General features: G+C 47.6%; 1 protein-coding gene across 3 annotated transcripts in view; it reads left to right on the forward strand.

Moving 5' to 3' along the window:
• Positions 1–12,240, forward strand: part of POLD3 (DNA polymerase delta 3, accessory subunit) — a 29,911-nt gene extending 17,671 nt beyond the window's left edge. Inside the window, exons 10-12 of one of the 3 annotated variants that reach the window (XM_052812764.1) lie at positions 5,316–5,413; positions 6,268–6,349; positions 10,063–12,240. In XM_052812764.1, coding sequence (XP_052668724.1) covers positions 5,316–5,413; positions 6,268–6,349; positions 10,063–10,268 — 386 coding nt within the window. In that variant the 3' untranslated portion in view covers positions 10,269–12,240. The other 2 variants (XM_052812765.1, XM_052812766.1) reach the window with 2 other exon arrangements.
• Positions 12,241–18,353: the final 6,113 nt, after the last annotated feature.

An 18,353-nucleotide genomic window follows, 5' to 3' on the forward strand; every position in this document is an offset into this window, starting at 1 on the left:
GAAATGGTTTGGAAGACAGCATTGGAAGCAAGACTTCCAAAAAAAAAACCCAAAATTAATAGAGAAACTGGAGGCAAAACAGTTGAGCCATATCCGATGCGACTCTGCGTCTCCTTGGTGGCTCTTGGCTTTGATAGGAGCAGGGTGCCCAGAACGTCGCAAGATTGGGGTTTATAATGAGGAACAGCAGGGCTAGATTCCAAAGAATTTGGATAATTGAGGTGACAAATGCCGTTCAATATAGATAACTGGAAAATAAGTTGGGATTGAGCTAGGGAGTATGTGCGAAATGGAACAGTCATCCAACAAGCTGATCGGGAAAAGAATTCGGTGATCATTATGGACAAATAATTGAAACCACCGGTTTGGTGTACAGCTCCAGTAAAAAAAGGTGAAATGGCAAACAGGTTGTATTAGTGAGGAGGTGGACTCCAGCAGGAGAGCTGAAGCTGTTTGCTTATTCACTATGGCTAGCACATGAGAAACAAGCACGAAATTAAGAGAATCTGTAATACAAGTTAGACAGGCGAATATTGTTGGATATCTTAGCAGTCTCCATGCCACCTTAGGCCTATTTTCATGGTTTCTTTCTGCCCAGCATAATTTCAAGTGATCTCTGTCATCAGGCATCCATCACTTCTACTCAGACTATTCCACAGGATGATAAATCTCTCAGGAAGCTGTCCTTCATGATCAGCCTTAATTTCATCACATTCCTGTGTGCAGCTCCTTGTTTGGCCATAAAAAAAATACATATGCCCACACTCTTTGGTATTTATTTCTTTAGATGTTTGTAAGCTATTATCTGGTCTTTCCATTTACTCATCACTCAGCCTACTGACAAGCTGCGTTGTTTAGCTCTGAAGAGGGAAGATTGAAATCAGCCCATTTAGCCACTTGAAGCACCGCTCCTTGCTGGGCTGGAATCTCTCAGCTCATCCGTTCTCAGCTAGCAAGAGCAGGCAGAAATGAGCCCCGTGTTTCAGGCATGCAGTAGGGCTGTGCAGAGAGGCTGCTCTTTGAAGCATGAAGGCTTGTTGGTTCAGTCTTTCTTGTGCTACTGTGAGTTGGGGACCCCCAGCATCCTGTGTTCACAACAGTGCTCTGAGCAGCACACAGCAAGCCGAGAGGTGACCGCACGGTCTGTTTTCCTTATCTATTTCTGTTAGAGCTCTTTTAATCTCCTGGGACTAAGAGCAGTGCTATAAGACTGTCATAAATCGAGGAGCGCTTTCTGTAGACGGTACTGCAAACTCCTGCTTGCTGCATGTCTACTTTTGGCTTTGAATATTAGAGGTCTCTGTTCTCTTGTTGAATACCTGTATTACCTTAGCATGTGCTCAGTGGTTAATGCCTTTGAATGTGGTGCCTTCTGTTTTCATTTATTCCAAGGTGTGTTCCAGAGTCTGTGCATATACTTCTACCTCAGTGCACACAGTACGTCTGTTTAGTTGTTCTGCCTTGTTTTGTTTGTGCTCTGAAGTGTGAGTTAACTGGATTTGCAATTAGAAACCATGGGTCTGGTCCTCTGGTCAGGCTGGGACCCCAATTGTCTTATTAACCTCGTTCTCAGTAGCTTTAGACATTGAAAACAGTACAAGTAAGGCTACCTACCCACTCGTCTGTTAGGGAGGGTTGGTTTTTGGTTTATTCCTATTTAACCTACTGGAGATATATGCAGAAAGTTTGACTTTCTGTTTGGAGAATTTTCTTGTCACTGCTGTTGTTCCTCCTGCATCGTAGTCCTCTTTGTTCTTTCCATTATGTCGAGGATCAGCTTTGTGTTGTGTATTAGAATTGTAAATTTATGCAAATTATAGTGTGTGTACATAAATTTGTATATTACTCAGATTAGCTTAGAACTATTACCTTTCAAAAGGGAAAGATGAGAATCGAGAGAGCTTCTCTCTTCTCCCTTTCTAAGCTAATGGCTATCCAAACCACCCTGATGAGGTCTGCATTCAGCCATTTGGTTCTGCTGCTTGCCCTTCTAAATCCGACTGGATGAAAGAAGATAGATTTGAATTCTTTGAAATATTCATACCGAATCCAAACTGGTAATGTAGGCAATATTATGTTCTGTATTCAAGTATAAGAATGTAAGTTGGATGAAACAAATAATTTTTAAAAAAATGTACAGCAGCTGGACTTTGAGAGTGTTTACCCTTGGAAAGGTTGGAAACAGGTTTCTCCAGAGAGCAGGGGCAATTTTAATCAGCAGCATCAGTGAGCAAAATGGGGCCTGGAGTGACATTGTTCCACGCTGCATCCCTCTGGGAGCAGGGAGGAAGGCGCCATATGCTGCACAGCATTTGGAAATCGCTGCCAGACAGGGCATGGTTCATCCACCACCTGCGTAATTCACCCGCAGATGATAGAGGGGTAAGTTTTAAATATGCAAAATGCAATATGGGAAGCTGCACCACCAGAGCAGATACCAAAGGCTAACAGTCTAGCTGCTGCTTATGCTAACACGCCACGCTAACCTGTCTGACCTCCGCTCGAAGCAAACGAGGAGGTGCTTGCACAGGCTGCTCCACGCAGCTCGAGGAGGCATGGCCTCTGGCAGGGGTGCTAACCTTTCCTGCGGGTGCAGCTGCAGATAAAAGGGGACGCTTGTCCGCAGCCATTGCTGTGATTGAATGGCATTCAGACAGGGCTCCACCTGTGTAACTGCTAGTAAAACCACTGCCCTTTTTCAGGCAGACTTAGCGACAGTTTGTGGGTTTGAAACTGGGTCCATACGACTGATGTGAAGCGCTGTATGGGTGCTTTTATGTCAGGGCAAGTCTTTCGCGTTGTTCTATATTAGTCTGTTCTTAATGTACTGAAATTAGCCCAAAATAAGCTCTTCTTACACGAGTGTCAGCACATTGTACCAAGTTGAAAATACAGAGAGGGCATAAGGCACAATCCTCTCCATTTAAATGATTTTTCATTAAAAAGTTATATTGGTATGAGGGTGCCTTAGTCACTGCAGGTTGTTTTGCTTCCAGTGCCAGAATAAACTACACAAGTGTGTCCACAGAGGACAGGAGGTTTTGGCAGCTTCAGCTATACCAACACAGGCAGCGTTTCGCTGTGTTGACAAGTGTTTTACAGCCACTTTGGAGGGTGATTTCAGTGGCACTGTAACCTACAAACTCTATCGGTTTCAGAGAGCCGCAGCAGAAGCACTAAAGCTTCTCACAGTTTTTCCAGGCAGGGTCAGAGCAAACTGAACAAAGCCAGGATTTACATCTTTGGTACATCCAATTGCCCAACTTGTATCCATTTCATGCAGCTGTTGCTGTTGAGTAAACTGTGGGCAGCAGCTAGAGGTTGACTCAGGAGTTATCACATGTCAGAGGGCTGTGTTGGCTAGAAGAGGATAATAAAGTAATAGAGACGCAGCTTGATGGTAGTCCGAAACACTGACGTGGGGAGAAAGTGCCTTCTGCCTGCCAAAAACTGGGAGAACTTGTTTGAAGGAGGCTGAAAAAAAGCCCAAATTTCCCCCAAGCAAGCATAGTGAAGTTGACACACTGAAAATACCTTCAGCAGCCTCTGCTCGAGCACAGCAGAGGTGGCAGTTTTTCACCAGGCTGGTTTTCAGCCCTCTTAGCCTATGCTCTCTTAAAAATATTTCCAAATTGATGTGGCCAGCTTGGGTTGTCTGTGAAGCAGGTTCGGTGCTGTGCAGTATACGGGCGCTTCAGCCTGCAGTTGCTGTGAGACTATGATAAATATTGAGAATTTTGAGTTCCCTGCAGCTCCTCGGCTGTGGTCCTGGCTGCCCCAGCAGTTAGCACCTTAGAGCAGATCCGTTGTTTGGTTTTATCTTTGCACAGCTGCCAGACCCAGCTCTTTGGAGCAAGGTGAAATACCGAGTCATGTTATCCCACTCTGTTTGCATTTCTGTGCCTCGCTTACTGAAGTAGTTAGGAGGCTGAGTCCTTGTTTGAAGAATGTAATTTATTATTTAGCCTTGGCAGCCAACCACTGTTTCACTTGAGCCCTTCTTAACCTATGAAGGTCAGTTGGCCATATGCCTGGCACAGTCATAACTCTTAACACTGACCTAATCGGTTGGGACAGCTACAGATCCAGAATTCGTGTTACAACGACAGCATGAATGCAGTGCTACAGCCAGCAGAGCTGGGAGAAGAAGCCAAGCAGGCTCTCTGTCCTCCCGTCCTGCGGCATCGTTGTTGTTATTAAGCAATAGGTCAGATGAGGAGTTTCTTCCCCCATGTTCCTAGCTCTCCCCCACATTTGAGGACTTGCATGGCAGCGTTTCTCACTTGGATTTGGAGAGGATTCCTTAAAGCCGTTTAAATTAGTCACGGTGCCTGCTGCGTGGTGCAAGGTGCTGCTCCTTCCCCTCTTGCCCTGCACTGATTTTTCTTCACCGTCACGGCTCTGTCCCTCTGCCAGCCCCACAGAAGAGTGACCCTGGCTTTCTCATTTGTCTATAAGCCCTGCTAGTCTCACTAAAGCCCTGTTTGACGCGGCTGGTAGAGGCTCCAGAGCTGGTTTTGCTCTGTACAAATTTGTGAAGGTGACCTTGACCATTTCAGTCGGGTCGGGCATTAAAAGGATTCTACTCTCTCTGTCCTTGCACCTGGAGGACAGCATAGATGATGGCAGATGAGAGAATGGGCTTATTTTTTGGGGGTGGTTTGGGGGTTTTTTTTGTTTGTTTTACAAATGGAAGGTTGCGGTGTCCCTTAACAATCTTTTAGGAGGGGTAATAGTATATTGCACTTAATTCGTGGATTAAGGTAGTTCCAAGCTAATGGCATGGATTGTTTGGGATGTGTAGCACCACCTGTGAAGCAGTAACTGTTTTATGAATGGGGGAGAGGTAGAGAAACTAAGGTCATCCAGTGATTTGGGAATGCGTAGTCTTAAACCCTGACTCTTTCAATTTCTAAACAAATTACAGTCCCTCTTTTTAATGAGCAAGTGAAATATATGGCTAAAACATACCAGGCTTTGTGCCTATTTTTAAAGTTTCATTTGGTGGAACTGATTCTTGGTTTACCAAAAATCTGAAATGCACTTTTCCCATCCTATCCCACCCTCCACCCTCCTTCCTTTAGGAACTGCAATGCATAGCACCTTAGCACAGGACAAGCCGTCTGGCTGGAGGCTGACTGCTTTGGATGATTTGTCCTGACTTGAATTAAACAAATCTGAGTGAGAACTTGTAAACCTTGGTCTAAATATAGGTTACAAGCAATTGCTCAGAGTTAAATGAAGTGATCTGAGACAAAAGGGTAGCTGCAAGGGGGCATTAGACCCACGTACTATCAAGATGTTCATCTTCTTAGCAGATGTCCCACCATCTCCCATGCCTGAGGAAGAGAAAGCTCCATCTCCACCTCCTGTACCTGCTCTGAAAACTGAACTGGAGCCTGCATCCACGGAGGTAAGAGCATGTTAGGGTGATTAACTTCTGGTTTTATCCGACTCGATGGGGATTGCCCAGCCACTTTTCAGATGCTAAGGGAGAGGTCCTGTTTGCCTGTCAAGTCCATCACATTATCCTGCTTGAAAGAATCCACCGTGTTCACTGGTTCATTCATTTTCTAGACTATTATTTAAATTCTAGCTTTTCTGCTGACAGCGCAGTTTTCTATGTTCTTCTCTTTTTTCCCTCCTAATGGTTCTATGAATTGTGGCTTGTATTTGAATGCTCTTCCCTCTGAATCTTGGCCTCAGGAGTCAGGGCAGGGCCAGAAATGAAACCAGAGACTCTTGGTATTCAACTTTGTATCGCAGGGAAGCTGCTGCGTAAGGGTGGTGGGCTGTGATTGGCAAGAAGTTAACCTCTGAGCTGAGAAAACAGGCATAGTTTTACTGAAAGTGCAGCTGTTTGTCACAGCAGGGGTTCTGAAGTCTCTCACACCTTGTTATTTCCTCATTCTTCAGAGGTATGATGGGGAACCCCGGTGCCACCTTCTCGCATAACTAAACACATTTCAAAATGTTACACGCCCCAGAAGAGGAATGTGCCCCCTGTGCTGGCAGACAGGAAAGCTTGCTGTCTCCTTTAAGTTGTATTTTGTCTCTCTGAAATTTGTCCTGGTAGGATGGGGAGAATTGTGGCATTAGCAAAAATGAGACTAGGATATCCTGGGAAGGGACAGAATTAGTTATCAAATCCATGCTCAGCTTCATTAGAGAGACTAGATTTCACTCCTGGGGCTGATGCTTTTATGACCTGTGTATGTGCATGGGGCCTTGACTCTTGATTTCTCACAATACTGCAATGTCCTTCAGGTTTCAGCTGGAGGGAAGAAGAGGAAACGGAAGCGTGTGCTGAAATCCAAGATGTTTATTGACGAAGAAGAAGGCTGCATGGGTAAGACACCTCAGTGGAACTAACTTTATTGAAGATGTGTTGAAGATTTTTACAGGCCAGCCTCTCCCAGGCTTTGAAAGAGGTTCACAAAATCACTTTGTTATTCCCCTTCAACCTCATGCTCCCAGACTGAGGTAACTGCCCTTTTGGTGAAGGCCTGGGTAGGGAGTCATGGAGCTGGGGCTGAATCCTTACTCTTTTTTGATTATTCACAGATTTTCTTTCAGTTCTCCCTTCCCTCCTGCCAGCATGAGCACCTCCTTCGTTTGCTCTCCTCTCCAAAGACACAAACTTTTAAAGATGGTGCAGAGAGAGGTCTAGGTTTGAGGATAAATTCTGAGTGGGAGAAGTGTGGCTTGTTTTTTTTGTTTGGTTGGTTTTTGTTTCTTTTTTTTTTTCTTTTGGGGATAGATCCAGAGCTGTGCAGCAGAGCTTGATTATATGTTAATATAAACTTCAAGTATCCCAGATAAACAAGGAATAAGTTGGGGCCTAAATCCTTGAGAGGGTTTCTGTTTCTGATAAGGATGGCTCTGCTTTCAGCAGGGAAGAGACTCTCTACAGAAGTACTGAGAGCCAGAGGCTTTGAATTCCAGCGTGACTGGACACTGCTTCCTCCTGTGACCTGGAGAGAGCTGCGTACCACCACTGTACTTGTGTCCTCCTCTGTGTCCTGACATTGAAGCAGAGCTGCAGGAGTTCAGAATCTTTTTTTTTTTTTTTTTTTTAAGATTTTAAAAATTTTAAGAGGGTGGGATGTGTTTTTTTGTAGTGCTGTTGTCAGCTCAGTTGTATGGGATGCTTAACATTCTCCAGCCTTGCTGATCTGAGTAGATGTCAAGGGAGCTCAGCCAGTTCTAGGAGAAGATCTGTTGTGGTTGTACAGGTTTGTCATTGTGCATAAGCATAGATAGATACAGGCTTGCTTGGCCCAGATTTGGAGCTGCCTGGATGTGAGTCAGCTTGTGTCTGTTTGCACCTGTCTGTGTAGTTGTATCTTATGTTTCCTATTAACTTTGTGTGTCTCCTTTAAAGAAATATAAAGCTAGCACTCAGCAACTGGCTATGCTAGTAACTGAAATCTTAAGTACTGGATTATTGTCAAAAAATTGGACTTGCACAAAGTTATTGACTGCTTTGGCTAGTTGTGTTATGGGGTGTTTTGCTCTCCCATCCCAGATAGAACCATTAAAACACTTGGAAGGAAAATGGAACAAAAAAGTGTTAGCTGGGGAGTTGAGTTGAACAAGGTCTGTGTCCAGAGCTCGCAGTAATGACTGTTCCGGGTTCAGCTTCCAGCAAAGAGTGCTCTTCTCTTTCTGTTCAGCCTTTTGCAAATGTATCAGGGCTGGGAAGATTGCCTTTCTTTCTCTTCTCCCTAACCCCAAGGGGTTTAATAGTCTCTTGTGAAATCCAGACCTTTGGTTTTACAGTTCATATCCACTACCATTTTATGAAAAGGGAAATGCAAGGCCCTGTTGTGCCTTTGGGATACAGATCCTCTAGGGAGGAGGGAGGGAGGGAGGGATGGAGCTGGGATGCTGAGGAACTGGGTAGGGAGGAGATGCTGCTTTCTGTACTAAAAACCTACCAGTCTGTTGTGTAGAACTTGCTGTCTGGTTATTGTCCAGTTTTTCTCCTCCCCTCCCTTCCCCCCTTTCCATGCACAGGCCTAATCATTTGAAGTCTAAATAACTTGCAAATCTCCTGGGCTAATGTAAATTGTTGTTATTCTTTGAAATATAGGGGCTTTTTTCCCCCTCTTCCTGCTGTCTTTTTTTTTTTTTTTTTTTAAACAAGGACTAGGTTTCAAGAGACATTAAATCCTAACATTAGGATTAGGCTGTACTTTATATTTCTCCATGATTTTAAGTGATCATTTTCACAATAGCTGCAATAACAAGGAATTGGTGTCAAAAAGCAAAACTAATTTAGGGATTAGCCCTGAGGGAAATTGAGCAATTAAAGTATCTGTGGAGTTAAGCACAAGGCATGTTACCATACATCAGCTGGGACTCAATTGAGTGCCTGCTCTTAGTCTATAGTGAAGGGGAATTACTGAGGTTTAAGCTAGTGCATTTATACCTTGTACTTTCTAAAGTTTGAAGGGACACACGTGGACTTGTATATTGGAATATATAAGTGTACATTGTAGGTAAATTCGTCTTACAGCACTGGTTTAAGTTAGAGCTCACGTAATTTGAGTTACCGTGATTTAGCAAGTCTGGCTGTGAGCTGAGCACCACTAAGTATCTATCTGTGTGCCCATAGCTGCCGCAAATACAGAATTTTTAAGTTCAGCTGAGATCTCAGTAAAAGAAAGTTGATCTAAACTGTGTTATCTTGCAATTGGAGGGGATTAAGTGCACGCTTTTGGAGTTACCAACGGTTACTGACAGGGGTGACAACGCGATAACTTTTTAAAGCTCAGTAAGTGGCCAGTGGTCTGTTAAAGCTGCTCACTGAAAAGCCAGTTGCCTCTGAAAGGAGGTTAGCTTGGGTTTACAGTCCCTGTTTGAGCATCAGCTAGCACTGCAGAACAGGATTTCATACCATTCCTCTTCCCTGTCTCTGGTTACGTAGAAAACCTTATTTAATTTGATGCATTAATACAAGTAAAAGCCAATTTCCCAGAAGAAGGGAAGTTAGGACATCTGTTTAAAAGAATACAGTTGCTAAAGAAAAATGGCTTACTAGAAGAATACCAGAGCACTGCTGGGAAAGCTGATATAACAACATTTACTAGTATCTAATGATGGCTTACATCAGTGGAGCTGACTCCAGTTTAATTTCCGTGAGCGTTGTTTTATATCCCTTAGCTTTCCATCACCGGACGCTGACAGCAGTGAGCTGGCAATCCCATTCAGTCATAGCCCTTGATTTCAGTCACGGGTTTGGTTTTATTTTTTTTAAGGGATTTCTTTATGTTTGCCCTGCTTGCTTGCCCACCTGTATAGAAAGAAGCTGCCCCCAAGGTTTTGTGCTCCTTCTCTCATCTCTGAGATGTGCTACATTTGCTTTACTCCTCCCCAGCTGTCTGATGTGTGCAGTGGTGAGGGAAGGCTGGGTCTGTCTCTGGGTTGTCTTGTCTGGATTTCAAGACAATCTGATTGCTTTGGCCCCTGTGGAAATCAGACCAAGTCAGAATGGTGGTTTTTAACCATAAAATAGATGTTCTATCATCTAATGCTAAACTATGGACTCTGATCTCATTCAGATTTATCGCTTTCTGATAGCTGCTTGTCAGCCTCTGCAAGATGAATTGATGGTCTTCAGCGCAGTTGGGCCTTGTTTCTAGAAGAGGGCAATGCTTGGATAGGTTTGGAGAGGGAACTCTCCTCTCAAGAGCCCTTCTGAGTGGGGACCCTTGGGCTGCTGCTGTTTAAGGTGTGCATATGGCCTGCAAATGAATGTGTGTGGTGACACCAAGCCATTTTGAAAGACCTGGATGACATTAAAGGTCCCGAGTCGTTAGCCTGCCATCTTACACTTAAAGAGGGGAGGCAGTTTGACTAGGTGTACAGAAAGCCAGTCCAGTCATCTGGATCTACTGCATAACCTTGAGCAATGGACTGAATTCCTGTGTCTGGTGCATACTCCTTGAACCCAAAAGGCTTATTTCCAGAAACGCAGTGGGAAGGCTGGAGTGGGGAGGTCTCTGCTCTTTGGTACACAGGCTTAACCATCATCATCTGTTCTTCTCTCTTAACCAGTGACGGAGAAGGTTTACGAGAGTGAATCCTGTACGGATAGCGAGGATGACTTTGCCAAGTCCAAGCCACCAGCTGCACACAAACAGCCTGTGCTGCCTATGAGGAAAGAACCAAAGGAAGAAAGGAAGAACCTGAAGAAAGGGGCAGCCACTGCCAACAGAGCCAACAAACAGGTCTCCATCATGGGTTTTTTTCAGAAGAAATGAACTGGGTCTTTCTCCCGGTCCTCTTGGCAGCTTGGGAGCGTTTCTCTTTTTGTGTGGCTTTCTGAAAGCTGCTGCGTTGGAGGAGAACAACATGCAATCTTCAGTTATGTAAGATATCTTGCTTACTGTGTAAGTAAGCCCTCTGGACTAGATTTTGTATCAGAGAAGAGTTTTATTTGTTACTGCAATAATTTCAATCGTCTTTACTAAGCAGTATGGGAATCGCCAGCTAGAAGCAAAATCTAGAGGAACTCTTGAAAGACTGTTAATCTATTCACATGAAATTTTATTTTTTTAATATGGTCTTTCACCTGTTCAGTGCTGAAGCCTGTTCCACGAGTGGTAGATGGACTAAAATAGGAGTTGAGTTGTGGCATTTTTTTCCCCTCTTTTTACACCCCTAGCTCTCCAGATTGATCTAAATGTTCACGTTGGTTAGAAGCTGTAATGTAGCAGGTCTTCAGGCATACACACAAATATTGAACATCTGCTTCAGCTTTAACTGAATGAAATGAACTTAATTTTCCCCCTAAGACTGGTAAATAGTTTTTGCTCTGCCTTTCATAATCTTTTTTTGGACAAAGCAGGGCATATAAAATTCTCTTACTCTTTTCTTCCTTGAACATATCCTCTGTAAATTGCTCAGATGCCTAATTATAGACTGGGACACTGTTGGTGCTCTGTCTTTGCAAAAACATCTTTGAGGCTTCCCACACAATTGGCTCCAGTGTAATTGGGGGAAGGCTTCGCTGTTATTGGGAAAGCAACTCTATCTTTAACCTTGAAAGTTAATGAGTCAAAGGGAAGGGTGATTAGAGGGCAGTTCTGATAACACCAGTGAGGTACCTGCTCTCGTTGTCTGTGAAGAATTGCACACTGCTTTCTGGTTTTGTAGGTTTTGGGTTGCCTGAAGTTTTTTTACAGGCATAAACCAGACAACAGAAGAGTTGTTTTCTAGGACATCTCGTCATCTGCCTGCTGAAGGAAGTGTGTCACAGCGAATGGTCCTGAGGAACCAGTTATTGGAGATGAATAAAGCACTGCGGTCCCGTTAATCAGAAATGAGTCGTCATTTTGGATGCCTTCTGGTTTTCTGGTGCTAAATTTGATAGATATATGTAAAAGGGCAGATTTTCCAGAGGATGGGTGCTAAGCATTTCTGAAGCTTGGCCTGGTGAGGGCTCCCAAATGGGCAACTGATGTCATCAGTGGTTGTTTGAGTGGTGTTAGGCCGACGTACATACGGATATGTATGTACATATTGGTTTATGAAGTGTTTGTGGTTGGCAGAAAGATAGATGAAGTCTGAAGAGTGTGACCAAGGAAGAAATGTCTTCAGGCACCCAGCTGAAAGTATTCTGACCTGTGGCCAGTAAAAGGGCCAACAGAGTGTATTTACACACTCGTTCTGACCAGGAGATCGGGTTGGTGACTTGACTGTCACCCTAGGCAGCTTGCACCCTGAGCAGATGTGAGAGGATCTACTTAGAACCAGCGATCTCTCTGGATTTGTGCCTGTGCTTGTGTCCTGGCTGGGTGGGTTCAGCTGCTCACTGTGTGGATCGCTGCTGTCGGGGCTGTTCAAGGGTAGCCTCATAGCTCAGCACTCTCCCCGTGTAGCTCCTCAGAAGTGTTAAGAACTTAAACTCTGGACTTTCTGAATTGGAGACTTATAATGGGAAGATGGGTGAGGGAAGGCAGAATTGGCACGGTCCTTGCAGGCATCCAAACACAGAGCCTGCTGCACAAGGTGAAAAAGGTTTCATGCTCCCGTGGTATGTTGGAGTGCCGTGGGCAGCAGAGGTCCATGGGGAAAGAATGAACAACCTTGTTCTGACTTTTATGAAGAAAATTTAACTGTTAAAAAAAAAAATACTGCTGTAGTGTTTCTGTTTTTTCTTGGTAGAATTGGGGGTGTATTTTGAAAAGTGATGATAAGTAACAAAACCCATTAAATACAGATTTTTCTTTTGTCCTTGCTGTTCATTAAAAGATGTGCTACATCCTGATTTCCAATGGTTGCTGTGACATTTGACTGAGTGGAAGAATAGCACTGGTGAAGTGGGTAAAGAGTTCTTCCATCAAAACCAGGGCTGGAAGCATTAAACTGAGCATTTTAGGGCATCTGAAATGTGGGTGAGAACATCTCAAACTATCAGGATCTGTGTTGAACTGACCCCTTGAGTCTTATTTCTATGGCAAATGTTGACAGGACGTAGTGTCCTAGTGCTCTTGCACCTCACCTCTACCATGGTCTAGCTGGAGCCTGCTGCTCCACCCCGGCTCCCTCTATAACCAGATCAACGTCATATGCGACTTCCTCAGGAAAATGACTTAATGTCTGAAGAAGCAGGACATAGGCGAACTTCAGACTTCCAAAAATCATGACCTAATACTCCCCACTCCTGCATTTCATGGGCTGCCAGCCCCAGGGGGGCCTCAGGTCCCTGGATGCCCCCTTGGCGAGGCCAAAGCGTCCCCAAGCGCTGTGTGGGAGCGAGGAATGGGGCTGGGTCCCCCCAGCTCCTGGTTAAAAGGAGAAGGTTCCCTCTTGCTGTCACAGGCAGATGTCACCCGTTTGGCACCCGGTGGCACCGTGCAGCTCAGAGCCAGGCAGCAGCTCTCGGAGCGAGGAACGCGTCTCCTGCCTCGCAAGTCGGCTCAAGACTCGGTATTGATGGTGCTCAGGGTCCGAAACCTCGTCCTGGAGGTACAGAAATCGATAAAGAAATCTTTTAGGGATTTCCCCTCGTCTTCCCCCTGCATGTCCCTTCCACCCTCAGAAGAGCAATGCCTCGAAGAGGCAGTGGGAGAGGATGTTTGTTCATTTAATATTCTCTGCTAAATAATGCATTTTATAATGTTTCTTTGGTCAGGCTCCCTGAAAGCCTTTTTTTTCAGATGGAGCGAGCTTCATCCTTGTTTTCCAGGTGGGATGAGAAGCTGAAGAAGTTGCACCATCTCATACTCTGGGGTAAAACTATTGACGCACTGAGCTTCTGTCAGACAAGGTGCCTCTGAACCAGCAACTGCCTGTGCCCTGGTAAGGGCTTAGAAACGCTGCTCCTAGGGATAAAAAATCCCCATCCCTTATTCAGGAGACAGCTGAGCTGATTTACAACCTTCCTTCCCACGGGGCAGAGCCTGCTAGGAAAAAAAAAAAAAAAGGGGGCTGCCTGGCCTTTATCTAGTTAAAAAAAAAAACAACACCAAAACCAGAGGATGGATCCCAGGAAGCACTGCTGGGTGCTAACCTAGGATAACAAAATGGTAAGCAGCATGGCCGAGCCAGGCAGGAGGGTGTCCCGGCAGCGTGCGGGGAATTGTTTTGCTCTCCCAACAGGCGATGCCAGCTCGGCCGCAGATACCGGAGAGGAGAGAATGGAGCAGCAGGGCCTTATAAGGCAGCAAAAAACGGCTCGGTGGAGGGGAGAACAGACGCTTGCCAGGGCTGTACGTCAGCGCCTCGCTTCTCCCTGGCTATGGGGTACGTGCTGCAGCACCCTGGGGTGCATACGAGGGCTGGATTTGGGGCACCCCCCCTTTCACGTTGGGGTCCGCTTCGGTGGCAGCGGGTCACAGCGTCTGCGGCCCTCGACGCCGAGATCCCCGCAGAAGCTCGACGGTGGCTCTCGCCCCATCTGTCTCTCCCAAGCGCTGTCGCACGTGGTGGCCGCTTCAGCTGGGGAAGGATTTAAAAAGCATTAAAATCAGTGGTTAAAACCGGCCCCACACGGTGTGATGCTGCTGGTTTTATCTCGCTTTGGGTTTTTTTCCCAGAGAGCTGAAGGGAAAAGGGTTTGTGCATGTGGCACTGGGTAGACAAGTTCCCATGTCTTTTCTGTTCTGCTCCCCTTCTGAAATCGGTCTTTCCCTGCTGGGGGAAGGGTTTCACCCATCCTCCTGTCGGAGCAAAGCGGCTCGTAGCCATAGCCAGCGGCACGGGCTGTTGCACCAGCATCCCCAGCCTGAGGAAACTGCTGCTGAATCAGCCAACGAGAGCTCCTTTGAGCCTTGGAAAAAGGCGCTGGAGACATGGGGAGCTGGGAGAGCACTCCTGAGGAGCCATCGTTTCCAGTCCCTTAGGGCTCACGATGCTTTAAAGACCTAAAATATCCTTCCTGCCACCAAAAGCTGCCAATTCACGACCCGACAACTATGCAAGGGTAAAGGCAGGCGGCTGAGATAAATTCAGGGTTACGACTTGCTTCTACAGACACTATTTCAGATATTTTGGTGGCTTCTTTTGAGAAGATGGAGGTGGTTCTGCTGATCCTACATGGCTGATGGGCCAGGACTGGGTTGAAGGACGGGGTTAAATGCAGGGCAGTGGGGCTGAAGTCCAAATGAGTTTTGGAACCTCCCCACAGGAGACTCAATCCTTGTCTCAGCTCCACGTGTCACACCAGGGCAGGGCAGAGCAGTCAGTGCTGTCCCTGGACCAAGGTGGGCCACGCTGACTTCTGACAAGGTCCAGTCCATCACCCATCCCCAATCTTTGACTGTTTTAAGGAAGGTTATGGGTGATTCTGCCCATGTTTGTGTCCCCTGGCTGCAAAACACCAGAGATGCTGAGTTTTAGCAGAACTTCTTCCAGGGTTGCTGCTGCCATTATTTGAAGTTTTCAGCCCATGTCCTACCAGGACCAGTACACAAATCCTGTGTCTTAATTCATGATTTGATTTTTTTTTTTTTTTTAAGAGGTTTCCTATCTTAAACTGCGTCCTCTGCAGGACTCAGAGGAGGGGGTCCAGTGCCTGGAGGCTGCCTGGAGCATCCCAAAAGCTCCCAGTTTGGAAACCAGGGACGACTCACCTGTGAGAACCCTGAGCCTCTGCTCTAATTTTGGAGCTGGATCTCACATCAAAGCTCGCCCTGCTTTGGGGCTGGAGACCTTGAGGGGTCCCATCCACCATCCACGAGTCTGGAAGTTAAACTGGCAGCTGTGCAAAATCGCAGCAACAATATTTAAGCCCTGACGTGGTGTCCTGTGAGGTTTGGCTCTTCCCTGCGGGGTGTCTGCTGACATTGCCACTCTGTTGGTCTGCGGTGTGGCCTGTTAGATGTCTGCAACAGAAAAACACAGCAAATGGTGCCCAGGTGGGGCCGAGGGATGAGTACAAGGGCACAGCCACTAACAGAGCCAGCCCAAAGAGCATCACCAGGACCTTCGAGTTGGTAGAGAGGATATGGGAGCAAAGCTGCAACATGCAAGAAGGAAAAGCATCTGGGGCATTTTGGAGATGGTTTTTCCGCATCCTTCTCCCACGGTGGGTACCACAGCCTGCTCCTGTGGTCGGTACCACGTGCAACAGCCAAGCATCCCGTCCCACTCACTGAGTCATGAGAGCACCAGGACCGTGATGCTGGGGGAGAGAAGCCATTCTGCCGGGGTGCTGAACATCCCTCCAGGGTGCTAAGCAACCCCCAACCTCAGTGCTGAGCATCCTTCCTCAGGGCTGAGCACCCTTTCTCCATGCTGAGCATCCTCCGTGGGGGCTAAGCACTCCCTTGGGTGCAGAACATCTCCCTGGGTGCTGAGCACCCTTCCTCAGGGCTCAGCATCACCCAGTCTTGATGCGGAGCATCCCACCTTGGCGCTGAGCATCCCCGCTGGCACCGAGCCCTGCAGCCCTTTTATGCGACCCCGTATCTCCTTGCGGCCACGTCCGTGGCTCGTGGTGGCCCATGATGTCCCCGTCCCCACGAGCTGTGGCTCCCGCACTGCCCAGCACGTCCCAGTGCTTGTTTACTCCTCACGTCCCGCCGCGTCGCTTCACCCCAGCGCTTCCTGGGCTGGTGTCTGAAAATAGATATTTTTAACCTTTTAAAAATAGAAAGTCTCGCAGAACAGCAGCTCCTGTTTTTCCATTCCCTTCTCATTTCATCTTACAGCGAAGGAACCCGAGCCAGGCTGCGCCGGGGGTGGTGGGAGCCCGGCCCCGTAAACAGGCTCCTGCAAAACGGGTGCTGGGGAAAACACACGTGCGTCTTGAGAACGAAAAGAAAGGGAAAAAGAGAAGAAAAAAAAATCAATAGAAAGGCCGTCCGCCTTTTGCACGGAGCCTTATTTGGTATTTTCATGAAAAGTTATATCTTCACACTGTAAAAAGTGCCACTTATTACTCATGCTTTACTAGGTAAGTGTATTTTCCTTGGCATCAAGTGCATTGGGGTTTTTTTTTTTTTTGCTTCACTACTCCCGTACAAACTATTTCGAAGGTCTCATTAGTTTCTCCATCAGAACTGGCGCTTTTTGCCGCTGTCTGGAGGACCGGTCTATTAAACCCGAGACAGAACCGCTGTTTGTTCGGTAAATATTAGGCTTGACTTCGCGGGACCGTAAAATTACAGCGCGGGTGTCCCGTGACGGCACGCACAGGGCAGCCTTTCAGCCCTGGTAACCGGCCGCTCCAGTGCCAGCCGCTGCGTGGACGTGGATGTCACCTCATCCATGGATGTATGGATGTCGCCCTGTCCCCGTGGCACTGCTTGTGCATGGGCATCACCCAGCCCACGGTCACTACGTATGTGTGGGTGTCCCCCCATCCCCGTGGTGCTATGCGCGTAAATGTCACCTTATCCTCATGGGCACTGTGGACACGTGGATGTCACCCTCTCCCTGTTGTCACTGCAGACACACAGAGATGTCACGCCATCCCTGCTGTTGCTACACCCACGTGGATGTCACCCCGTCCCCGTGGCACTGCTTCTGCACAGACATCAGCCATCCCACGGTCCATCCCATGTATGGGTGTCACTGTCACTATGCAGACACAGTTGTCACCTTGTCCCCTGGGTCACAACATACACATGGACATCGCCCTGTCCCCACATCGCTAGTGCGTGGACATCACCCCATCCCCACTGTCACTATGTACGCGCAGATGTCACCCTGTCCACGTGGTCACTGCATAGAGGTGGACATCGCCCTGTCCCCGTGTCACTACTTATGCGTGGACAGCACGCTGTCCCTGTGACCACTATGCACACAGTGGACATCGCCCCATCCCACAGTCACCACGTACGCACGGGTGTCCCTGTCACCACGCACACCATGATGTCAACCTGTCCCCATGATCGCTGTGCACACGCATGCACGTCTACTTCTCCCAGGGTCCCTGCACACACACGGACATGACTCTGTCCCGCAGTGTCTGCGTACGCATAGGTGTCACCTTGCCCCCATGGTCACTACATACACACAGATGTCACCTTGTCCCAGGGTCCCTTCACACACATGGACATCACCTTGTCCCCAAGGTCGCTACATACACACGGACATCACCCTGTCCCCATAGTCACCACATGCACATGGACATCACCTTGTCCCAGGGTCCTTGTGCACACACGGACATCACCCTGTGTCCCCAGGGTCACAACATGCACATAGACATCACCTTGTCCCATGATCCCTGCGCACACCTAGATGTCACTTTGTCCCCATGGTCACGACGTACCCATGGGTGTCACCTTGTCCGAGGGTCCCTGCACTCCCACGGATGTCACCTTGTGCCCGGGGTCACTACATACACACGGACATCACCTTGTCCCAGGGTCCCTGCACACACATGGACATCACCCTGTCCCCAAGGTCCCTACATACACACAGACGTCACCTTGTCCCCATGGTTGCTACATGCACACAGATGTCACTTTGTCCCAAGGTCCCCCTCCACACACGGACATCACCGTTCACCGCCACCCCCCCCAGCACCACGCACCCCTCCTGTCCCACCATGGGGACAACGAGGAGCAGAAAATCCTCCCCGCCAGCCCCGTGCCCGTCCTGCCGGCCACCACCGCCTGCCTCCGCCGCCCCGCGGCCGCCTGGCCCCGGGCCCGGGGCTCGGCGCGAGCCGCGGTTCCCAGCCGCTCTAAAAGCCAGCTTTGTGTTTTACAGCCAGGCCCTCGCTTGGCATACGATTTTAATTAGAGTCTGGTTACACGGCTCGGCAGATGTGGAATGTATTTCTTAGCCCAGGTGGAATAAATCTATTGCCATAAAAACCAACCCCCCTGTTATTAAATTCTCCCTTCTAAATAGCCCAGTATTGAGATGCACGGCCCCCCCGGCCCCCCGCC

The sequence above is a fragment of the Harpia harpyja genome, chromosome 17 (assembly GCF_026419915.1).
Source record: "Harpia harpyja isolate bHarHar1 chromosome 17, bHarHar1 primary haplotype, whole genome shotgun sequence".
Taxonomy (NCBI): Eukaryota; Metazoa; Chordata; class Aves; order Accipitriformes; family Accipitridae; genus Harpia; species Harpia harpyja.